General features: G+C 43.3%; 1 protein-coding gene across 1 annotated transcript in view; it reads left to right on the forward strand.

The window, feature by feature from the left end:
* Positions 1–22,872, forward strand: part of PAPPA (pappalysin 1) — a 247,108-nt gene that overhangs the window by 167,618 nt on the left and 56,618 nt on the right. The window contains exons 13-15 of the mRNA XM_060270600.2: positions 4,956–5,169; positions 11,872–12,040; positions 22,080–22,263. Of these exons, the coding sequence (XP_060126583.1) occupies positions 4,956–5,169; positions 11,872–12,040; positions 22,080–22,263 (567 nt within the window). The remainder of the gene's footprint in view (positions 1–4,955; positions 5,170–11,871; positions 12,041–22,079; positions 22,264–22,872) is intronic.

Consider the following 22,872-nt stretch of genomic DNA (forward strand, 5'->3'; position numbering starts at 1 on the left):
ATGAAACAACTAAATAAAGTAAATAAATGGGCATTCACTAAATATTTTAAGGGGTGTGGGAACACCCACAGAACCCTCCTTAATATTATTTCATGGGGACGATTTGAACTTTAGAAAAAAGACGGCAGTGGACGGTTGCGAGGAATCCCCAATTTCTTGAAGCATGGGAACCCAAATAAAAAATTCTTTAGACGATTTGGCATAACATTCGGTTTGATTGATATATATATGTGTATAATTTGAAATAATGAATGTGATATAATTGGTTTTAATTGGAAAATTAATAAAAATATTTTTTTTTTTAAAAAAAAAATATTATTTCATGGGACTGGGGAAAGTTGGCAGTATTTTCTGCTGCTGTACTTTAGCTAGAATCTGAGCATCACAGATGGTGGCTGGTAATCCAGTGGGACCGAGAGGGTGGAAGGCAGAGGGACCTACGACAGGTTGATTCAGGCACATTAGCAGACAGAGCCAATTAATTCTAGTTTTGGCCCCATTCTCCTTCCTCTTGAAAGAACGAACACTGAGATAGAAGTGGAGCAGGAAGGTGACAGGCAGGGCCATGCCTCATGTATATGAGAAGGGAGGGAGGTAGAGGCTGGCTCAGGTTGGTGGGGCAGTGCCCCATTTGCTCTAATGGACCAGCCTCCACTGTCACTTTGTGACACTGTTGGAGGGAAGTGGTTATTTATATATTTTATTTATTTCACCCCACCTGTGAATCTCTTCCTATGAAATGTCTCAAAGAGATTCAACAGTAAAAACTTCAGCAATAAAAGCATTGTTGTTGTTTAGTCGTGTCCGACTCTTTAGTCGTGACCCCATGGACCAGAGCACGCCAGGCACTCCTGTCTTCCACTGCCTCCTGCAGTTTGGTCAAATTCGTGTTCGTAGCTTCGAGAACACTGTCCAACCATCTCGTCCTCTGTCGTCCCCTTCTCCTAGTGCCCTCCATCTTTCCCAACATCAGGGTCTTTTCCAGGGAGTCTTCTCTTCTCATCAGGTGGCCAAAGTATTGGAGCCTCATACTCATAAAAGCATATGTAAAGCAATTTCATATACAGGAAAACAATTCAGATAAATTCATCTATGAAACCAATTCCAAATCCCAGACAGACTGGGATTAAAAAACAAACACACTCCACTTAAAAGGTTTTCTGAGGTTTTAAATTGTCTGCATTTGAATTATTGGGGTTTTAAATTGTTGAGGTTTAATTTGCATTTTTTTTATTGCCTGTGTTGTATATTTTTATCATCATAAGCTGCCTTGAGACCTAGATGGTGAAAAAGCAAGGTTGGAAAAGCAAGGTCATAAAGAAAAAAGAGACTGTGCTTGTCTGATATGTAATGGGAGGAGGTTTCAAAGGGTTGGGGCCACCACACTTAAGGTATGATTCCTATATCTTATGGAATGGATTTCCTGATGTGGTAGAATCTGGAATAGCCTCACTCCTGAAGAGCTCAGTGATCAGTTGAGTATACAATGGGTGAGGCAATATTTTAGATATTATGATCCAAACCTGACAACTAATTATATTAATATACTAATTGCATACATGCATGCATGATGGATAGCTAGCATTATATCTTCATTTTCAGCAGATTTGGGGCACCTAGCTTGTCCATACAATCATAGTAACTTCTTCAAATCTGAATAAGAAAGCAGAAAAGTGTCTGATGCAATTTCCACTTAGGTCTTTTAGCAGAGCATGAAGTCCTGCTTTTCCAAAATTGTTTGGAAGCAGAATTAAAACTGTGTTTCCACATGGCAGTTGATATACCGTAAACACTATATTGTCCGGCAATGCTCTTGTAATGCTTATTCTGGACTAGTCCTGTTCAGTGAAGATCCTATGCAATTTTAATTAGAAGATTCAGTCTCCAGATTCTGATTCTAATTGCTTTCCATTCAGTTTGCTGGCAGCTCTGTACTACATCTGTTATTTGGTCAGTTCATGTTCAATGGTAGAAAAGAGAGCTTTAATTGATGGTTTTCTCTAAATTTCTGACTGTGAAATATATTTTATTCATTTAAGGTGTTTGCTACTGTTGTGACGTGGGGTTTGTGATTTCAGCTCTCTTGACATAATATGCTGGAGACAGTTCTCTAGTAACAGTTCTTTATTAAAGTGAACAAGACTGAAGACTGAGGAGAGCAAAGCTACATTTATAGGGATGGGGGACTAGCTAGAAAGGGATATATTTTGGAGGGAACAATATCAGGCAATCACAGTGCTGCCTTTTGGAGGAAACCAATAAGACAGGGGATCCAAATACAGCAGCTTAAATGAACCAATAGTAGCTGTACCCTCTGGAACCAAAAGGCAGTTACTTTATCCTAATGCAAATACAGACAATAATAATACAGATATAAAATCCTTTGACTCAATACACAACAGCCACCATCTTTCATAGAATCATAGAACTGTGCTGAAGGGGGTTCGAAGGAACCCCAACTTCCTGCAATGCACAAATCTCAACTATCGCATCCATGATAGATGGCCATCCAATCTCTGTTTAAAACTTCAAAGAGAAGAGAATCTGCAACCTCCCAAGGGACACTATTCCACTGTTGAACAGCTCTTACTGTCAGAAAGTTCTTCGTAATGTTTAGTTGGAATCTGTTTTCTTGTAACTTAAAGCCACTGGTTTGAATCCTACCCTCCAGAGCAGGGGGGGAAACAAGCTTGTTCCCTCTTCTATGTGACAGCCCTTAAGATATTTGAAAGAGGCTATCATATCTCCTCTCAGTCTCTTCTTTTCCAGGCTAAACATACCCAGATCCTTCAACCATTCCTCATAAGGCTTGGTTTCCAGACCCGTGATCATCTTGGTTGCCCTCCTCTGCACATGTTTCAGCTTGTCACCTTCCTTCTCAAATTGGACACAGTATTCCAGTCTGACCAAGGCAGGATAGAATGGGACTATTACTTGGCTTGATCTGGACACTAATTTTGTTGATACAGCCTAGAACAGCATTAGCTTTTTTTTGCTGCAGCATCACACTGTAGACTCATTTTAAGCTTGTGGTCCATCAAGACCTTCAGATCCTTTTCACAAGTGCTGCTAATAAGCCAGGTGTCCCCCATCCTATATTTGTGCATCTGCTTCTTCCTGCCTAAGTGCAGAACCTTACATTTGTCCCTATTGAAATTCATTTTGTTAGCTTGGGCTCAGTTCTCCAATCTGTTAAATTCATTTTGAATTCTGATTCTCTCTTCTGTGGTATTAGCTACCCCTCCTAATTTTGTGTCATCTGCAAATTTGATGAGCATCCTCTTAATCCCTTCATCCAAGATGTTGAACAACAACAGGCCCAAGACAGAACACTGCAGCACCTTTCATATGATATATCTCATGGCACTCCACAATAAGAATTTACAGTAAAATAAATAATATAATTAAAATAGTACAAATCACTACTTTACAAAAAAAGTAAATCATAATGAAAGGAAAACTGTTCTGAAGGTTCCTGTCTCTATCGTGGACTAATTAAGAGGCAATTCAGTAAAGTCATGTTCCTGCTGAACAGAGGCAGAAGCTGCAAGCTTCTACATAAAGGTACAGTAGCCCTGAAATGACCAAAAAGTATTTTTACTGAGCGGACAGGCACTGCAGGTGCATTTTAAATCCTAAAAATCATCAGTAAAAGAGAGTGAGGACTGCAGAATAAATCAGTGAAATGTGGCTGCATGGCCACACCATTGTTCTGAATTCCTATCTAGATGGCTGATGTGAGCGAAGTATCCGATCACAGTCAAACCTCCACTCAGTTATCAGGGATTCCTCCCTATCTCATCTCACATTGCTCAGGGGTGCTGCCCTCTACGTATAAGGGAGGGCAGCCTTGAACTGAATCAGGCAATTGGTCCATTAAGCTCAGTATTGCCTATACTGTTAATGTCAGCAACTATCCAGGGATTCTGACAGGGGACATTCCCAGCCTTGACTGACTGATGCCAAAGATTTAATCAGGGACCTTCTGCATGCAAAGCAGATGCTCTGTCACTAACTTCCCCTTTTACATTGCTGCTGCTGCTACAATTACTATTAATTACTGCTTAATGCCGAAATAGGTTTCCAAGTGGTTTACAAAGTCCAAAAGCAATTTATGCACACATTAAAATATGATCAAAATACACGAGTAAAACAATACAACAGTTTTTAAAAGGGCCTCTTGTATAATATCAGCTTGGAGGGGGAAGCATAGGGAGCTTCATGAGGCAGGAGGAAAGAGGACGCTTCCCCCAACTTCCATGAACATTCATAAGTTATTTTAGGATCAAAACCTCATGTGTTGCCTACATATAAATGTGCAGCACCATTTTTATTTTATTGCAAAATGCTCAAGGTGTTTCGTACACACAAAAATGCTTCAGGCATCCCTGCAAAGTAAAGATGGAAAAGATGGCAAGTAAAATTGTGTTATGAGGAAACCAGATTAATTATTTAAAATATTTTGGGGTCCATTCTTTGTCCAAAGTTATCAGAGGTGGCATGCAACATATATACTTTTTTAAAAAAAGAAGCTTTAATTGCTAATATATTCCTCACCCAAACAAGGTCAAATTGATTTTTTTATTGATTACTGATTTACGTGTCAATGAGTCATAGATCTCATACCACAGATAGAACTTCTGTAGCACGAACATTAATATATATACAAACCGTAATTCTTCTCATACATACAGCACAAATACTGCTCTAATTTTGTTGTTATTATCCAATATTTTGATCTTAAGTTTTAAATTTGGGATGTTGTGTAATTTGTTTGTTGGTTGGTTTAGTGATCCACTTTGAGATACATGTGAAAAGTGGGGTATAAATTCTGTAAGTGAATTAAATAAATAAATAAATAAATAAATAAATAAATAAAGGAAAACAAAACAACGATTTAAAACTCTTGTCTCCCTCCCCCCCCCCTTCCTTCCCCTTACCTCCTTTGTTGACAGGAATCCATGTCTTGAGCTGCAGGAAAAACCCTTTGGTTATCCCTGTCATTCATGACCTTAGCCAACATTTCTACCATACCCAGGCCATCCTCATCACCTTCAGCTCTCCGTTCGTGGCCATCTCTGGGGTGGCCCTGCGCTCCTTCCAAAACTTTGACCCCATCACCGTCAGCAGTTGCCAAAGCGGACAGACCTATAGCCCGGCTGAGCAGAGGTGAGTCCTTTCTTCTTTCCGCACCCCGCCTCTCTCACCCTCCCGTGTCTTTACCACCCATAGACTTCCAGCCTCTGTAGGCCTGATCAAGGGGATAATAAGAAGCAGGAGGAGAAAAGCAGTGCCTGACCTTTGGCATTGCCAGCAGAATCCATGGAGTTTCCCAGTGAATGGGAGCAGACAGGGCATTTAACCCACATGGGAAAATGTCAGTAGATTATTTCCACCTCCTTTGTCTCTCCTCGGCTTTCATGGTCCAGCTTCAATCTATGCTAGGAAAATCCTGGAATAGAAGTCGCAACTCAAAGAGGGCAGGCTCTCTCTGCATGAAAGAAAGAAAGAAAGAAAGAAAGAAAGAAAGAAAGAAAGAAAGAAAGAAAGAAAGAAAGAAAGAAAGAAAGAAAGACCTTGATCCATTTTAACACAATCTTGCATCCCACTTCCAGTAGCTGTACATAATTCTTTTCACTTCCAATTTATTTTCACAGCAGTCCTAAGGGGAAGGTGTGTGTGTGTGTGTGTGTGTGTGTGTGTGTGTGTGTGTGTGTGTGTGCAGGATCACTGGAGAGCTGAGTTTGAAATCTACATTTATCTATATAGCTCACTGGGTGGGCTTGGGCATAACAGACCCTCCAAGCATTCCTAATTTCCAGGGACAGCCCTGAATTCACAGAAGCTGTCCTGGTTTTTTATTTGATCTCAGAATATCCCGCTTTTCCTCATGATGTCCCTATTCTCAACAGAGGAATGTTGGAGGGTATGGAGTTATGTGACCCCCCCCCCCGAGCCAAGGAGATAAGTAACTAGCTATAAACCTTTGGAAGACATCTGAAGGCAGCCCTGTATGGGGAGGTTTTTACTGGGGCAACCCAGTCAGATGGGTGGGGTGCTGTTGTTGTTGATGATGATGATGACATCCCCATTTTAATTGGAAAAATGTTGTAGGTATGGTATAAACACAGCATGGTCTTGCACAGCACCTGATCTGACCTTTAAAGCCCTTTGTGGCTTAGAATCAGGCAGTAAGGGCCTCTCCTCTCCCCAAGGTTTTGCCCATACAGTGGTACCTCTACTTACGAATTTAATGCATTCCAAACACACATTTGTAAGTCGAAAAAAATTGTAAGTCGAATCCCATAGGAATGCATTGGGAGAAAAAATTCGTAAGTCGAAGCAACCCTATCTAAAAATTCGTAAGTAGAAAAAATCCTATCTAAACCGCATCCAAGATGGCGGACGTAAGTAGAAATATTCGTAAGTAGAGTTATTCGTAAGTAGAGGTACCACTGTATACTATAGGTGTTGGAACCTATGAGGCCCTCTGGGTGTTGCTGTGCCACACCTTCCATCAGTCTCCCCCAGCAAGGCCAAGAGAGTTGTAGGGCAGCAACATCCTGAGCAGAGGCAGAGAGCCTCCAGCCCAAATGCAACTCTCCTGGCCTCTCTGCCTGGCCTTTGGACCTTTCCCCGGCCACTCATCTCTCTCTGCAGACCACACTCCTCACACCCAGGGTTTACTTTCCCTTTCCCTTTTGGCCTGGATGGTATGTATCCTTCCACTATTTTAATGCCTATTGGTTGCATAGATGGAGGACAGTGTGTGTGTGTGTGTGGAAACTACTGTATAGATGTAAAATTACAGTGGTACCTCGACTTCCAAAGGTTTCGACTTACGAAGTCGGCAAACCCGGAGGTATTTTTGCCGCACACGCGTTCTGCACCTGCGCATAAGCGGCACGTGTGGTCTGCACATATGCAAAGTGCAAAATCGCGCTTCACACATGCGCAAAATAGACGCTTCGTCATCCGAAGGTTTTGACTTACGAAGAGCGCCACGGAACAGATCGCTTTCGTAAGTCGAGGTACCACTGTAATTGTTGCACTCATTTTTTTTCTTTGGACTAGGGGTGGGTGATCCATTTGATTCAGTTTCAGTTAAAGTGAATCTACTAAACCTGTGCTTTTGGAAACACAATGGAAACCAAAACAGGGCTATCCTTCGAAATTTACACTTCGCTGAATTTTGCAATGTATCTTCCGGCCAAGTGAAGTGTGCAAATGTACACATACTGAGACAGTGTTCATGAAAATGCATATATTAGTGAGTATAACGTACAAAAATTGCATTATATTAAGGGAAATCATTTTGCAGCAATGTGCATATTGAGGAAAATTTATACAAAAATGTATATATTATGAGAAAATTGCACTAATATGCTGATGGATTTTTCACAATGAATTCTTGTTTTAAAAATATAAATAAATTGCAAACTGGTGGGAAAATGTGAAAAGTCAATTTAATTTAATGAGATCTTTGTTGATATTTTCATACCAGTTTTCCGTTTTCTTTTATATTTTAAAAAGCCTAGTGGAAATTCACCAGCATTTTAGTGCAAATTTATCAAAATATACAGATTTTTGTTTGCCTAATCTACACATTTTTGCACAGCAATTACCTTTAATGCAATGCATCTTTCTATGCAATTTTCATTGATATCATTTATACGTACTTTAACGTATAAAGTAGATGCTTTACCCCAGCCAGAACTCACCATGAATGCCTTCCTTGTTCTCTTTCAATGGCAATGGTGCCCACCTTAGAGGTGCTGGAACTGAGTTCTGGTGAGTTCCTGCTGGAAAAAAAGCTCTGAACAGAGTTAATGCATAGCCATCATAACTAGTAAGTTTTATCATCTGTATGATTGTTCACTTCCTTGTTAAATCCATCCAAGTTGGTGGATATCACCACATCTTATGTTAGCGAAATCCCATGGTTTTAACTACGTGCCATGTGGAGATGCTTTTGAAATTTGCCAATGCCACATTGGGCTCCTAAAGCTGTGCATGCTGAAAGCTCAGTCAACGTTCTAGGTGAAGGGTCCAAGGATCCCACTTCTCCCCAAAGCAAAGACACTTACAGTGATTTTTTTTTTAAGATAAAGGGTGACTTGCTTTCTATTCTCATTCTTCCCCGCCCTCCCCCTTCCCCTCTTACTTTTGCTTTTCTTTTGCTCTGAGTTTTCTACTGTATCCCCACAGACAGGTAGCCTGTCTTTTCCTTGCTGTGCAATTATGTCACTGGTCTGCATTCTTTGCAGCTCGAAGAAAGTACATTTGCTTTTCTTGGTTCCACTAAACCTTGTTTTATTGCCATCCACCTTGCCAGGCCAGCCAAGAGCTGGCTTCTGCCAGGCTCACTGTGTTATCGCCCTCTTCAAGTTACATCTGTGCAGGTGCTGGTGGCAGGGCCTGGGCACAGATGTAAAGCACTCCCTGTAAGAGTAGATTTGGTTCCTGTGCTTGATTTTGTGCCACATATGAAGGGGAAACCTGTCACCTCAAAAGAGCCTCTCAGCTTCTCGAATTCAATCATCAGCCGCAAAATAGCAGCCTCTTAGAGTTTATCAATGCAGTTCCAAAATCTTGTGCCTTTTGCTCATCCTGTGACCCAACCCGCCTTATCAATTTTTCTTCTTTTCATTTTTCTCATTTTCCCAATTATAAATTCAGTGCAGCTCATTTACACATCATCTTGCAAATAATTCTTCTTCTTCTTAACAAAATGCATCAAAGTGTGTATACATGTTTTATATGTTTTACACAAAACACACCAAAAAAACCATGTGTTTCTCTTACTATGCATAATTCTGCCCATTTTTGCAAGAAATTTCTTTATGTTAATATAGTGCATTTCTGTGCATCATTTTCACTTAATTTGTGTGTGCTGTCCCCCCCCCAATATATGGGTTGGTGTACACATTTTGTTTCTCTTGGGGGTGAGGTGATAGAGAAATGCATGACAGAAGTTTGAACCCATGCTGATTTCACAGCATTTCCCAAACTTCTCAGTTCATCCCTTGATGAGCTGATAAAGTTGTCAGCGACCCCAACCCAAATTCTTATGAATAATAATAATTTATTTGTACCCCGCCCATCTGGCTGGGCTTCCCCAGCCACTCTGGGCGGCTTCCAACAAAGATTAAAATACATTAAAATGTCACCCATTAAAAACTTCCCTAAACAAAATACAGTTGATATATATTTATATATGTATAGTCAACATTTATTAATGATCAATCTCCATGACTAGGAATGAAAAAATGTTAGGGAACATAAAACAACCTATTAAATACTGACCAAACTGCAGGAGGCAGTGGAAGACAGGAGTGCCTGGTGCGCTCTGGTCCATGGGGTCACGAAGAGTCGGACACGACTAAACAACAACAACAACATTATTGGAAAGGGAGTTGAACTCTGCACACTCCCATTGGCATTTCTGAGGCACCTAGTTCCTAATTAAATTATTCACAGTACAGTGGTACCTCTACTTACGAGTAACTCTACTTACGAATGTTTCTACTTACGAATGGAGCTCCATCGGCCATATTGGATGCGGTTTAGATAGGATTTTTTCTACTTACGAATTTTTAGATAGGGTTGCTTCGACTTATGAATTTTTTCTCTCAATGCATTCCTATGGGATTTGACTTACAATTTTTTTCGACTTACAAATGTGCGTTTGGAATGCATTAAATTCGTAAGTAGAGGTACCACTGTATACATTGCACACTTCTTTTCTACCCCTAGCCACTTTTTGATCTGGGGGAGGGCCAGTGCTGACCACTCTGGGAAGCCCAGCTTTACCAGAAACACTGTGACATTGTCACAACTGCACCATGAATCGTGGCAAAAATCAGCTTAATGCGCTGTGCTGCCAGTGGTCAGTGGAGGCTGGTCCATGGGACAAATGGGGCATTGCCCCACCAACTCCAGTATGCCTCCTGCCAGCCCCCAGTGGCTCTGCCTGTCATTGGTTCTGCCTCCACCTACTATTGGTCTACCCGCCTTCCACCCTGCCTCTTCCAATGGGCACCAGCCCCCACTGCAACTGGCTCATAAAGGTAAAAAGACAACCAGGCAGGGCTTGGGCAAAGTGTTCCCTTTCAATCCAAGGGCTTGCTGTGAAGGTAAATGAGAGCAGGGTGGCTGATCCTTCTGCAGGCTGTTGGATGCTATAGAATACCAATGCAGTTTCTTCCATGCTAAAGTCAGCAATCATTAGCACTCCTTCTGTAATGCTTCCCTCCCCAGTTTTGTCTCACGGTATTGATCTCCTTTCATTCCTCTCTTGCCTTTTCAATCTTCCAAATGGAATAATGGGGGTGGGGTTTTGGGGGGCAATTAGGAGCTTAGCTATAATTCAGCCAAGTCCTGCTGTATCTTGCTGAAACATAGTCCTTGAAAGGTTTGGCGAGGGAAGAATTTTGCGTGTTGTAAGGATAATTTGCGGGGGGGGGAGATCTGTGGCTAAAATGATGAGCTTGGACATTGCAGGGGCACTGAAACATCTGAGGAGAAGCTACAACCTCCTGTTTTAATTACTGTTTTCACTATTTTGAACATAAGCACTGTTTTGGGATGCAGTCAGATGTGGGGAGTGTTATGTTAGTTTTCCTAGTGCTTATGTCCTGTTTTCTAATGTTCCTTTCTTACCTGTTGTGTTAAAGAACTGTGGCTTTTTGACCAATATGCTGGTGTGTCATGATAAATTTAATTCCCACCAGTGGAAATGTTATTGGACAGGTTTGCTGCCCCCACCCCCCATTCTGTACATGCCTGCTTTGGTTTCCCTATGGTTCCTCCATGAAAACAGTAGGAAGGAACTGTAAGCCTGCATGCTACCTCAAGTTTTGTTACTTTACTCCTACAATTTTCTGGGTTTATGGGGTTGCAAATGGATTATTTTTGGAACCAATTAACATGGAAATGAGCACGAAACTTCCACTATATTCTGGTCGCTTTCCAGAAATGGCTTTTATGTTGTGTGAAAGCTCAAATATAATGCAGAAATTTACAGCTGGGAAAATGGAATAAAGTGTTGTGTGAATGCAACCTAGATGAACTTGTTTTATTGAACACTAGCTGGCCCTGCCATGTGTTGCTGCGGCTCAGTCTGCTAAATGGAGACTCAGAGTCCCCCTTCAGACTCCCCTCACCTTCAGAGTCCCCCTGTTTTACGCGTGTTCTGTTTACACAGGCGCATCCCTGTCACTCCCCCACCCTGTCCTGACCCATGACATATCATGTCCCCTCTTCCCCCCACCCCCGGCTCACCCCTGTGACTGGTCCCACCATGTCCTGACCTATCCTGTCCCCTCCCCCCCACCCCCACCCAGGCAAGTCAGTACCTCCATTTGGCCTAGTCTGTAAAGGCTTTGGCCTAGTATGTAAATAGGAGCCAAGGTGCTGTTGAGAGGGAAAGTTTTATAGGTGCAGTACCAGTGTAGCTGCCGCTAGAGGGCACTGGTTTGTAACCTGGTTCTTTTCCCAGCATGCACTTTTGGCTGAGTGGTGTGTTCTGGAACAGGGGTTATTGGGGGGTCTTACGTGGCCCAGGTGTGACATTTGTCTTTGCAAACTTTCTAAGATCCTTTGGACATTCGTATGGGACGTTGTGTCCGAATTTGAACGCAATCGGTCAAGCGGTTTCAGAGAAAAGTGGAGACCCACCCACATGCTCTTTTTACATATATATATATATATATATATATATATATATATATATATATATATATTGATTACAGGTGTTTTATTGCTTCATTGTGTTATTGTGTATTTTAATTGTTCACATTGTTGTTGGTTTTGTACTTGTAAACCACAAAGAAGAACACATATATATATATTCCTATTCTCCCCCAACAGCTGTGTCCACTACTCCTGCAAAGCCACTGATTGCCAAGAACTAGAGATTGAGAATGCTGTGCTGACCTTCTCCAGTGCAGGGCGTTTTAATGGTGCCCAGTGCAATGTCACCTGCAAGACAGGATACATCCTTCAAATACAGAGAGATGACGACCTTGCAAAGAATCAGGTTTGTTGCTGCAGTGCACAATCTGCCAGGGTGAGGGAACAGCTGTCTGGGTTGGCTGGGTGAGGGAATGGTTTTACCATCATTTGAAGAGATACGGGATCGCATAATACAATAGTAGGCAATGCTATGGATTATAGCAGGGGCTGGGGCCACATTACCTTCTGGGCCACATGCCAGTGGTAGGTGAAGCCAGGTAGTTGAAGTTGGTGGAACAATGAATGATGTATCTACACACACACTCACCCATCTAAGGAAAACAAGAGGCAATGTAATCATCATAATCAACATCCAAAGAAACATTCAAAGCAAAAAACATTCAAGGATGGTGTAGTTCAAGTGGGCTGGGGAGAGTCAAGAGGGCCAGATGTAAAGGCTTGGAGGGCCAGATTTTCCCTGGATATGAGGTTCGTCGCCCTTTGCTCTTCACCATGTTGCAAGATGAAGAGGCTGGCATTTGCTTCACCCCTCTCTGTTGAATGAGGAGACAAGACATATAGCACCGGTCCTGAAAGACCTACATTGCCTCCCAGTATGTTTCCAAGCACAATTCAAAGTGTTGGTGCTGACCTTTAAAGCCCTAAACAGCCTCAGCCCAGTATACCTGAAGGAGCATCTCCAACCCCATCATTCAACCCAGACACTGAGGTCCAGCGCCGAGGGACCTCTGGTGGATCCCTCACTGTGAGAAGTGAGTTTGCAAGGAATCAGGCAGAGGGCCTCCTTGGTAGTGGCTCCCTACCTGTGGAACGTCCTCCCATCAGATGTCAAGGAAATAAACAACTATCTGATTTTAGAAGACATCTGAAGGCAACTCTGTTTAGGGAAGTTTTTAATGTTTGATGTTTTATTGTGTTTTTAATATTCTGTTGGGAGCCGCCCAGAGTGGCTGGGGAAACCCAGCCAGATGGGCGGGGTATAAATAATAAAATTATTATTATTATTATTATTATTATTATTATTATTATTATTACTACTACTACTATTACAACATTAGGTTAAGGCATGATCACGTTGTTGAATTCTGTTGCCCCTTGTTTGAGTTATATTAATAAGTCTCTTGATTTTTTTTAAAAAAAACATCTCCCATTTCTCCTTGCGATAAGGATGTATATGGGATCAATGAAATACAAAGTTGAAGTACTTTAGTTAAGTGAAATGTGGCTTCCAGTTGAAAATGTCTGCATTGATTCGTTCTTAATATACCACTCTATGCAGCTGTACTATGTTGCCTCAGTTTGTTTTTTGGGGGGCGGGGCGGGGCACTATATTTAGTTGTTGTTGTTGTTGTTGTTGTTGTTGTTGTTGTGTGGCAAGCCAGCCCTGTTGCATTTTCCTTCCCTGCCTCCTCTCTGGACTTCTGCCCTTCAAAGCCCTGTCTTAATGGCACCACTGAAATAGGTACCATTCCTGGTAAATAGGGATCCTTGTGGATTGGGTCTGGGAGGTGATACACAGGACGGTTGTCTTACGGTGCCTACAGGAATTGAACTGCACAACCACTAGACCCATTTCAGACTGTATGGGTTCTATCCAGTGATAGTTCTACTCAAAGCAGGCTCAGTGAAATTAATGGATCTAAATAAGGCTTGAAATCGTGGAGAGCCTCTGCCAGTCAGTGTAGGCAGTACTCTGCTAGATGGACCAATAGTCTGACTAAGGATAAGCCAGCTTCCTATGTTGCTTTTGCTGTTACAGTGAGTCCCCTATCTGGGCCTTCAGTGTGATAGATCTTACCCTAATGTGGCCTCAGCACCAACTGACTTCCTCCTTGTCTCTTCCAGGAGAGAGCTGGCAGCTACTATTCCCCACCCCTACACATCACACACACAGAGAGAGTATCGCCCCGCCCCACCAATTGCTTGTTTACTTCTCTTTCCACTGGCTCTATGTGAAGAAGAGAAATCCAAGGTTTCGCACACACATGCACAAAGCAGTTTCACAACTTTCTGCACATTCAAGGGCAGAAAGAGCATTCATTGAGAGTGTTAATTGAGGACAAATTTGCAAGTGGGTGGGCTACGCCTAGAGGTTTATATAGCATCATTTTGTGAAAACACTAAGACCCTTCATAATGCTACCAAGGGGAGATACTTGAGGTGCATGTGGGGAAGGGGAGTCCAGGATGAGTCAACCCCTTTCTGATTTAATTGCAGACCCAGCAGAGGACACTGCAGACTGGGCCTCATTCCCACCCCCCACTTCCTTCATGCTAACTGGCACCAGTACTAGAACCTCCCTAAAGCTGATCACTTCTTGCAGTGTGGAAAACAAACTCTCAAATGAGCCTGACTTACTGAACAAGGAAATGCTTGGGAAATGGACCCTTATCGTCAAGCAGTGCAAGAATCTGCAAACCAAACAAATCACCATCCATATCGTTTTTGTGGCAGGGAGCCCCCGGGGGGCGGGGGTGACGGTGATGGCAGGAGATTAGAGCCAGTTAGTGTACCTGGTTTTGATCAAGGAGCCCTGCTTGCAAGGCAAATGGGTACTTAGTTAATTCACACATACACACATCAATCTTTCTCCACTGAGGTTTTGAGGTTTGGGTGCATGTAGGACAGTGATGGGCAACCTTTTGAGCTTGGTGTGTCAAAATTTGCCAAAAAACCAAGCATAACTCAGGTGGTGTGTCACTTCAAGGAAAAAACATAATTTCATGATATTTATAGTTTAAATAACAAAAATGTATAATTGTAATATATAACTGTATTTAATAAATCAAAAACTAATTATTTAACCAAACCAAACCAAAAAACCCTTATTTATCACAAAGTGCCCAGGGTTGTTGAGCTTTTTGGGGGGAGCTGCTGACCAAAGTTTTGGAGGTTTTTTGGGGGGTGCAAAAGTTGCTTTGCTTTGGGGGGGGTGCCCCAAAGCTGCTGCGCTTTTTTGGGGGGGGAAGGGAACAGAGATAAATGACGAATAATACCTTCACTGGAACTAACACGCAACACTGACATAGTCTGCCAAAGCACCAAAAAACCCAGCACAGAACGGGTTAAAAATGAACGCTGTTACACCCAATCATCGTCTGCCAAAACACCAGAAAAAACAGCACAGAAAGGGTTAAAAACCAATCTCTGGCTACCAGCAACAACAACAACAAAAAGGATCCGGGTTTTAACAGTGGAGACAAGCTGTAGCGTGAGGAGGAGCGGGAGAACAAATGGGGAAACAACAACAACAGTGCAAATGGGCCAATGGGGCGCGTGCCAGCAGTGAGGGCTCTGCGTGTCATGTCTGACACGTGTGTCATAGGTTCACCATCACTGATGTAGGGATTCTGCCCATCAGCCCATCTAGCTGAGTACTGTCCCAATGCTGACTGGTTGTGGGTTTCCAGGAGGTCTTTTCCATCACTTTTGAGTGGAGATGCCAGGGAGATTGAAACTGGGGCCTTCTGCATGCAGGTTATGTAATCTACCATTGAGTTGTAGACTCCAGTAAGCCTCTGAATACCAGTTGCTGGGAATCACAGGTGGGCAGAGTGTTGTTATGCTCTGGTCCTCCTTGCTGGCTTCCTGTAGACATCTGGCTAGCCACTGTGAGAAAAAGGATGCTGGACTGACTGGGCCTAGAATCATAGAGTTGGAAGAGACCACAAGGGCCATCCAGTCCAACCCCCTGCCGAGCAGGAAACACCATCAAAGCATTCTTGACATATGCCTGTCAAGCCTCTGCTTAAAGACCTCCAAAGAAGGAGACTCCACCACACTTCTTGGTAGCAAATTCCACTGCCGAACAGCTCTTACTGTCAGGAAGTTCTTCCTAATGTTTAGGTGGAATCTTCTTTCTTGAAGTTTGAATCCATTGCTCCATGTCCGCTTCTCTGGAGCAGCAGAAAACAATCTTTCTCCCTCCTCCATATGACATCATTTCATATATTTGAACATGGCTATCATATCACCCCTTAACTTTCTCTTCTCCAGACTAAACATACCCAGCTCCCTAAGCCGTTCCTCATAAGGCATTATTTCCAGGCCTTTGACCATTTTGGTTGCCCTCTTCTGGACACGTTCCAGCTTGTCAGTATCCTTCTTGACTGGCTGTAACAGTTGTATCATAACTGCATTGCGTGGATGAGGCCTCTATTGTAGAAGTGCTGGATTTAAGTGCAAGATAAATAAGATATAGTTTATAATCTCAGATTAGGTGAGGCCTCTGTATTCTGGAGAATGTCTTCCACACTCTTGGAGGAGGTTGGTGAAATGTTCACTTTGGAACATAGGGGGCTGCCTTATGCAGAACCAGATCATGGGCCCAGACAGTATTGTCTACACCAGGCATCCCCAAACTGCGTCCCTCCAGATGTTTTGGCCTACAACTCCCATGATCCCTAGCTAACAGGACCAGTGGTCGGGGAAGATGGGAACTGTAGTCCAAAACATCTGGAGAGCCGAAGTTTGGGGGTGCCTGGTCTACACTGATGGGAAGTGGTTCTGCAGGGTTTCCATACACAGGTCTCTCCCCACCTTGCTTGGATGTGCTGTCGATTGAACCTGGAACCTTCTGCAGGTGAAGGTTCTGCATTTTACCACTGAGCAACATCCCTTCTCCAATAGAATGGCTGGATCCTGAGTTCAGAACACCTAGGAAACTGCCTGAGTCAGAACATTGGTCCACCTAGCTCAGTATTGTCTACAGTGAGTGGCAGCAGCTCACCAAGGTTTGCAGACAGGGAATATTTCCAGCCATGCCTGGCAATGCTGGAGATCTGACCTGGAACTCACCTCATGCAAAGCAAACGCTCTAACCATTAAGCTGCGATTCTTCCATTTGCTTGCCTGCCTGCAAATCAGGTGCAGAATTCTGAGAGGGCCTTTGCATGCAGCTCTCAACATCACAAGCCATTTTGCTCACACACATACACTGCAATTTCACAAGTACACATGCACACACGCGCACACACGTTGTCTATCAAGGATTTGGAGTTCATTTTTGTGTACTGATAAGAGCTTTCCCACTGACTAAAATCCCACCCTGCAATAATAGCAATCCATTAATCCATGTGCTTCTTTGCCTGTGTCATTTGTTTGATGGCTGAACTTCCTCCCTGTTTCCCACCTCCTGCCTCTGTAACCCCCACCCCTGTTTAGTAACAAGCTGCCACTCTCTCGTTTGGTGGCTTGGTGTCACTTCAGCCTCTCCTCCTCTGCTGCCTCTGTGGTCAGGAGGTGCTGTTTAAAACTTGACAGCTCCTTAATGCTCTGTAAAAAATTAATCAATCATGCGGGAGCTGAGAGGGAGAGAGAAAAGGCCAGCCTCGTGTGGGTTCAATTTGAGGCTCCTCTTTCAGAACGCAACAGCCAGTTCTTTGGGGGAAAGGGACTGTATAGGGTCCAGTTGAAAGGGGCAGCTGATGGATTTTGCAAACCAGCAGCACTATAAAGGGTTTGTGTGCGTTCTGTAGGGTATGCATACCTGTTACCATATTATTTGTTAAAGATAACAAAGGATATTCCACTGGATAACAGCCTAGTTATGGAGAGAAATTGAGTTCCATTTCTATATGAAACTGCCTAAACCGCTATTCCCAAAATGCAGCCAGTTTCTGAATTCACTCTTCTCTACATTGGGCAAGGCATCTCTCAAACCAAATGTTTACCAAAAAAATAATTAATAAAGAGTATGTATGTTAGGGGAAGGTTTGCATTAAAATGCTTTGTGTTTGTGGAAGTAGCATGCAATAATGTATTAGGGGGAAGAACATGCAAAAATGTGAACATTGGGATAAGTTTGCACTAAAATTTGGGGGGGGGGGAATTGTGAAGACTTTTAAAAAATCCACGAAGAATTCACAAACTACAGCACTGCAGAAGGTATGCCTGGAAGGGTGTATAACTCTGAGAGCTCAGCAATAACACCTGCACTTTTAAACTCCCTGTCTATTGAGAGCAAGCAGTGCCTTCACTGTCTTCTTTTCTGAGCTTGCTAAAAACAGTCTTTTTTTAGGCAAGCCTATCCAGATGCTTGGGACCCAGGTGGCGCTGTGGGTTAAAGCACTGACCCCAGGGCTTGCTGATCAGAAGGTCGGCGGTTCGAATCCCTGTGACGGGGTGAGCTTCTGTTGCTTGGTCCCAGCTCCTGCCAACCTAGCAGTTTGAAAGCACGTCAAAGTGCAAGTAGATAAATAGGAACCGCTACAGCAGGAAGGTAAACGGCGTTTCCATGCGCTGCTCTGGTTCGCCAGAAGCGGCTTTGTCATGCTGGCCACATGACCTGGAAGCTGTACACCGGCTCCCTCGGCCAATAATGCGAGATGAGTGCGCAACCCCAGAGTCGGTCACGACTGGACCTAATGGTCAGGGGTCCCTTTACCTCTACCTTTATCCAGATGCTTACAGAACAGAGGTAATTTCAATCAACTTTAGGATTTTAACTTTTGTATGTTTTAAAGTAGGCTTGTGAATTTTTCTTGATTTTCTTCTTTTATCTTTCTACAAACCGTTTGTGCTTTAACATTTATTTATTTTTTACGAATGTTTTGAAATAAATAAATAAATTCAGCTCCACTGAATTCAGTGGGTCTTACTCCCGGGTAATTCGGCATAGGATTGTAGCCTTTGCATCTTTTATTATTAAGTTAGCGTTTCCTTTAAAATAAAATAAAAAAGTGCTGTCACAAGATCCAGTAACATAGCCACTGGCTGAGAGGGCTTTAGAAGAAAATTAGACAACTTTGAAAGAGGGGCATAGATTTGTGGGTTGTTGTCTTTTCACTCCTGATCATCCTATACTGCATGTGACATTTATGGTCTGCAGACCAAATAAACTAAACTTGAGGTCTTGATTCCAAACTGCACCAATTCCTCAGTCCAATTTATAGGAGGCATTCCTTGTTTTGCATCAGTTTACTGGCTTGGAAAACTCTGCAGGGGGAAGTGCCCATTCGGGGGAACTGCCTGTCTTCCTTAGGCTGGAGGTGTGCTGGAAGGCTGCTTTTCCCATCCAAAAGCAGCCATATATCAAAAGAAGATAGCTCCCGAGCTGCTGAAACTATTAGGGTGCCTTGGCAAATGGGGACTCAGCTTCCCTTTGATGTATGCTGGAAAATTTCCCCATGCTTTCATAAGCACACATCAATGCTTGGCAGAACGAGACTTCTGACATTGCCAGACCTGAATCAGATCTCTCCCCCCACCCCGATCCCCTTGCTGTGGGGGGGGGCACACATAGTTTCACAGTGTCTCAGTCAGCTGTGTGGTAGGTGTTGCCATTTAACCATTCCACGTATGTCCTGTTTGGCTCAGATTGTTCATATAGGACATGGGTAGGCAAACTAAGGCCCAGGGGCTGGATCCGGTCCAATCACCATCTAAATCCGGCCCACGGATGGTCCAGGAATCAGTGTGTTTTTGTATGAGTAGAATGTGTCCTTTTATTTAAAATGCATCTTTGGGTTATTTGTGGGGCATAGGAATCCGTTTTTCTTCTTTTTTTCAAAATATAGTATGGCTGAGGGACAATGGACTGGCCAGTGGCGAACGGAGCCGCTTGGCTACCCGGGGCGGCAAACCCAAAGGCACCCCCGGGGGCAGGGTTGTCTGCAGCACGCCAGGGGCCATGGGCCGGGGGTGCTGCTCATGTGCTGCCCCCGCCAGAGTGGAGCTAGGGGTGGCCTGCCCCCTACGCCCCCTCCCTTGCTACGCGCCTGGGACTGGCCCCCTGCTGGAAAAGTTTGCTGGCCCCTGATATACGAACTAGTAAGCGGCCTTATACAGAGTCAGACCATTCATCCATCTAGTTCAGTATTGTCTTCGTTGACTTGCAATCACTCTCTGGGATTTCGGGCAGGGAGCTCTCCCTGCCCTACCTGAGGCAGGTAGCGGTGACAAGAGATGAATATTGAAGCCTAATAGACAAAATGAAAACTGACAAATTGCTGGGTCTGGATGACATCCAGCTGGGAGTTCTCAAAGAACACAAATGTGAAATCTCTGTTCTTCTAACAAAAAGATATATAGCTTGTGTCTCAGATCAACCTCCATAGCTAAGGACTGGGTAGTAGCCAATGTAGCACCATTTTTAAAAAGAGAGAGATCCAGGGAAAATCCTGGAAATTACAAGCCAGTTAACTTATTGCCTTTTCCCAGGAAAAATGGTGAAAAGTATTGTTAAAAATAAAATAAGCAAGCATATAGAAGAACAAGCCTGACTGAAGCAGAGTCAGCATGGCTTCTGCAAGGGGAAGTTCTGTCTCACAAACCTATTACAACTCTTTGAGAGTGTCAATAAGCATATAGATAGAGGTGATCCAGATGATATAGTAACCTGGACTTTCAAAATGCTGGGAGAGAGAAAAAGGTTTGACCAGGAATTTGTTTAGTTGCATGAAGTGAAGAGCAGGGCTAAACTAATAGTTATATGAATGGGAAGATATAGAAAGCAGAGTCCCCAAGCGACCTCTGTGTTTAAACTTGTTCATAAATGAGCTAGGGTTAGGAGTGAGCAATGATATGGCCAAGTTTGCTGATGATACTAGATTTTTAGGGTCATTATAACAAAAAAGATTGTGAAAAGCTCCAAAAGGATCTCTCCAAATTGAGTGAATGGCCAATAAAATGGCAATTGCAATTCAGTGTAAACAAGTGTAAAAGTGATGCATGTCAGGGCACTTAAAGTTAATTTCACATATACACTCATGGGGTCTGAATTGGCAGTGTCTGAGCAGGAATGAGACCTTGGGGTCATAGTAGTTAGCTAAATGAATATGCTAACTCAGGGTGTGGCAGTTGTGAAGAAGGCAAACTCCACGATAGGGATCATTAGGAAAGGAATTGAAAATAAACCTGTTGATGTATTGGCGTTATAAAAAATGTATGGCACAACCACATTTGGAATACTGTGTACAGTTTTGGCCACCTAATCTCAAAAAGAATATTGTAAGGTTGGAGAAGGTTTGGAAAAGGGCAACCAAAATGATCAAGGGGGTGGAGTGACTCTCCTATGAAGAAAGGTTGCAGCACTCTGGACTTTTTAGTTTAGAGAAAAGGTGAACAAGAGGTGACAAGATACAGGTTTATAAGATTATGCAAGACATGGAGAGAGTGGATAGAGAAAAGTTCGTCTCCCTCTCTCATAACACTGGAACTCATAGGCATCCAATGAAGCTAAATGTTGGAAGATTCAGGACAGAGAAAAGAAAGTACTTCTTCGCACAGCTCATTTAAACTCTGGAATTTACTACTGCAATAGACAGTGATGGCCACCAACCTAGATGGCAGTAGAAGAGGATAAGACAAATTCATGGAGAAGATCTATTGGCAGCTACTAGGCATGGTGGCTCTGCTGTGCCTCCACAGCTGGAGACAGCAGTACAATACCTGTTGCTGGAAACCACAGGAGGGGAAAGTGCTCTTGTGCTCAGATTCTGCATGCAAGTTTCCCATTGAGGCATCTGGTTGGACACTGTGAGAATAGGATGCTGGTTTAGATGGGTAATTGGTGTCTCAGGTCCTAGTCCAACTCTTTAACCACCAGACTACATTGGCTCTCGCCTATCATGTAACATCTGTTTCCATCCTGCAGCCTGCCGGTGGGAAGCTTGCATTGTGTGTTGCAATAGTACTGCTCTTTCCATTCCATGATATAAAATAAAATAAAAATCACCTATAGGAAAGGGAGCTTGGACATGGTGAAGGTTGCCTGCTGACCTGTTATAACAATGTATAAAAGTCACAGCAGAAATTGGTACTTGTTCAGGTACAGGGAGAAGGGATGAATGAATTTTGACATGAAAGTTGGAAAAGTTATTGTACTAGGAGCAGCAATGCATGGAGAAAAAAAGAGGGGGAACATTTGGGGGGATGGGAAGTCAGCCTTTAAATTTGTATTAAATTTGTACTATTTTGTACTAATCTGGTGATAATTTGTTAAAAATTATGGAAAATCAATAAAAAATAATTGCCAAGATGATGTCAAATGGCCATGGGCTCAAACTCAATTTGCAAGCAATCAGAGCAAAGCCAATAAATGGTTTTGGGGGCTCCCACCATGTCTCATTCAGCTCTTAGTGAGTCCATGCTTCCTTTTTCAGGTGGAGCCCAGTGTCACCATGACCTGTGTGGACGGGAAGTGGAGCAAGCAGGTAGCCTGTGAGCCTGTGGACTGTGGGATCCCTGACCAGTATCATGTCTACCCAGCCACCTTCAACTGCAGTGAGGGCACCACCTTTGGCAAGAAATGTTCTTTCACTTGTAAGCCTCCTGCCCAGCTGAAGGGTAAGCAGGAAGGACACGTCTGTAAAATGGCTCCTTATGCTTCGGTGTTCCATGGAAGTGTGGGTAGGCTACCGTGTTGTGTGTGTTGTCTCCCAGGCTCCAGTGCCTTGTGTCCCAGCAATACCTGCTCCCTTCCTTCCTTCCTTCCTTCCTTCCTTCCTTCCTTCCACAAAATTTATAAACTGCTTGGTTGTAAAGCACACGCGTGCGCACCAACAACCCTCCAGTACTATCTCTGCCACCTGACTAAACACTCAGTCAGCTGAGCCCTTATCAAGGGCCAGTTCCTATCAGCCAATGCCTACAAATGTAATGGAGGTAGATTGTTTTATTTCCAGCCCACTATAGTTTTGTGTAGGGCGGGTGGCACTGTGGGTTAAACCACAGAGCCTAAGGCTTGCCGATCAGAAGGTCGGCGGTTCGAATCCCTGCGATGGGGTGAGCTCCAACCTAGCAGTTCGAAAGCACGTCAAACTGCAAGTAGATAAATAGGTACCGCTGCAGCGGGAAGGTAAATGGCGTTTCCGTGTGCTGCTCTGGTTTACCAGAAGCGGCTTCGTCATGCTGGCCACATGACCTGGAAGCTGAACACCGGCTTCCGGCCAATAA

This window comes from Zootoca vivipara, chromosome Z2 (genome assembly GCF_965207765.1).
Source record: "Zootoca vivipara chromosome Z2, rZooViv2.hap1.1, whole genome shotgun sequence".
NCBI classification, from domain to species: Eukaryota; Metazoa; Chordata; class Lepidosauria; order Squamata; family Lacertidae; genus Zootoca; species Zootoca vivipara.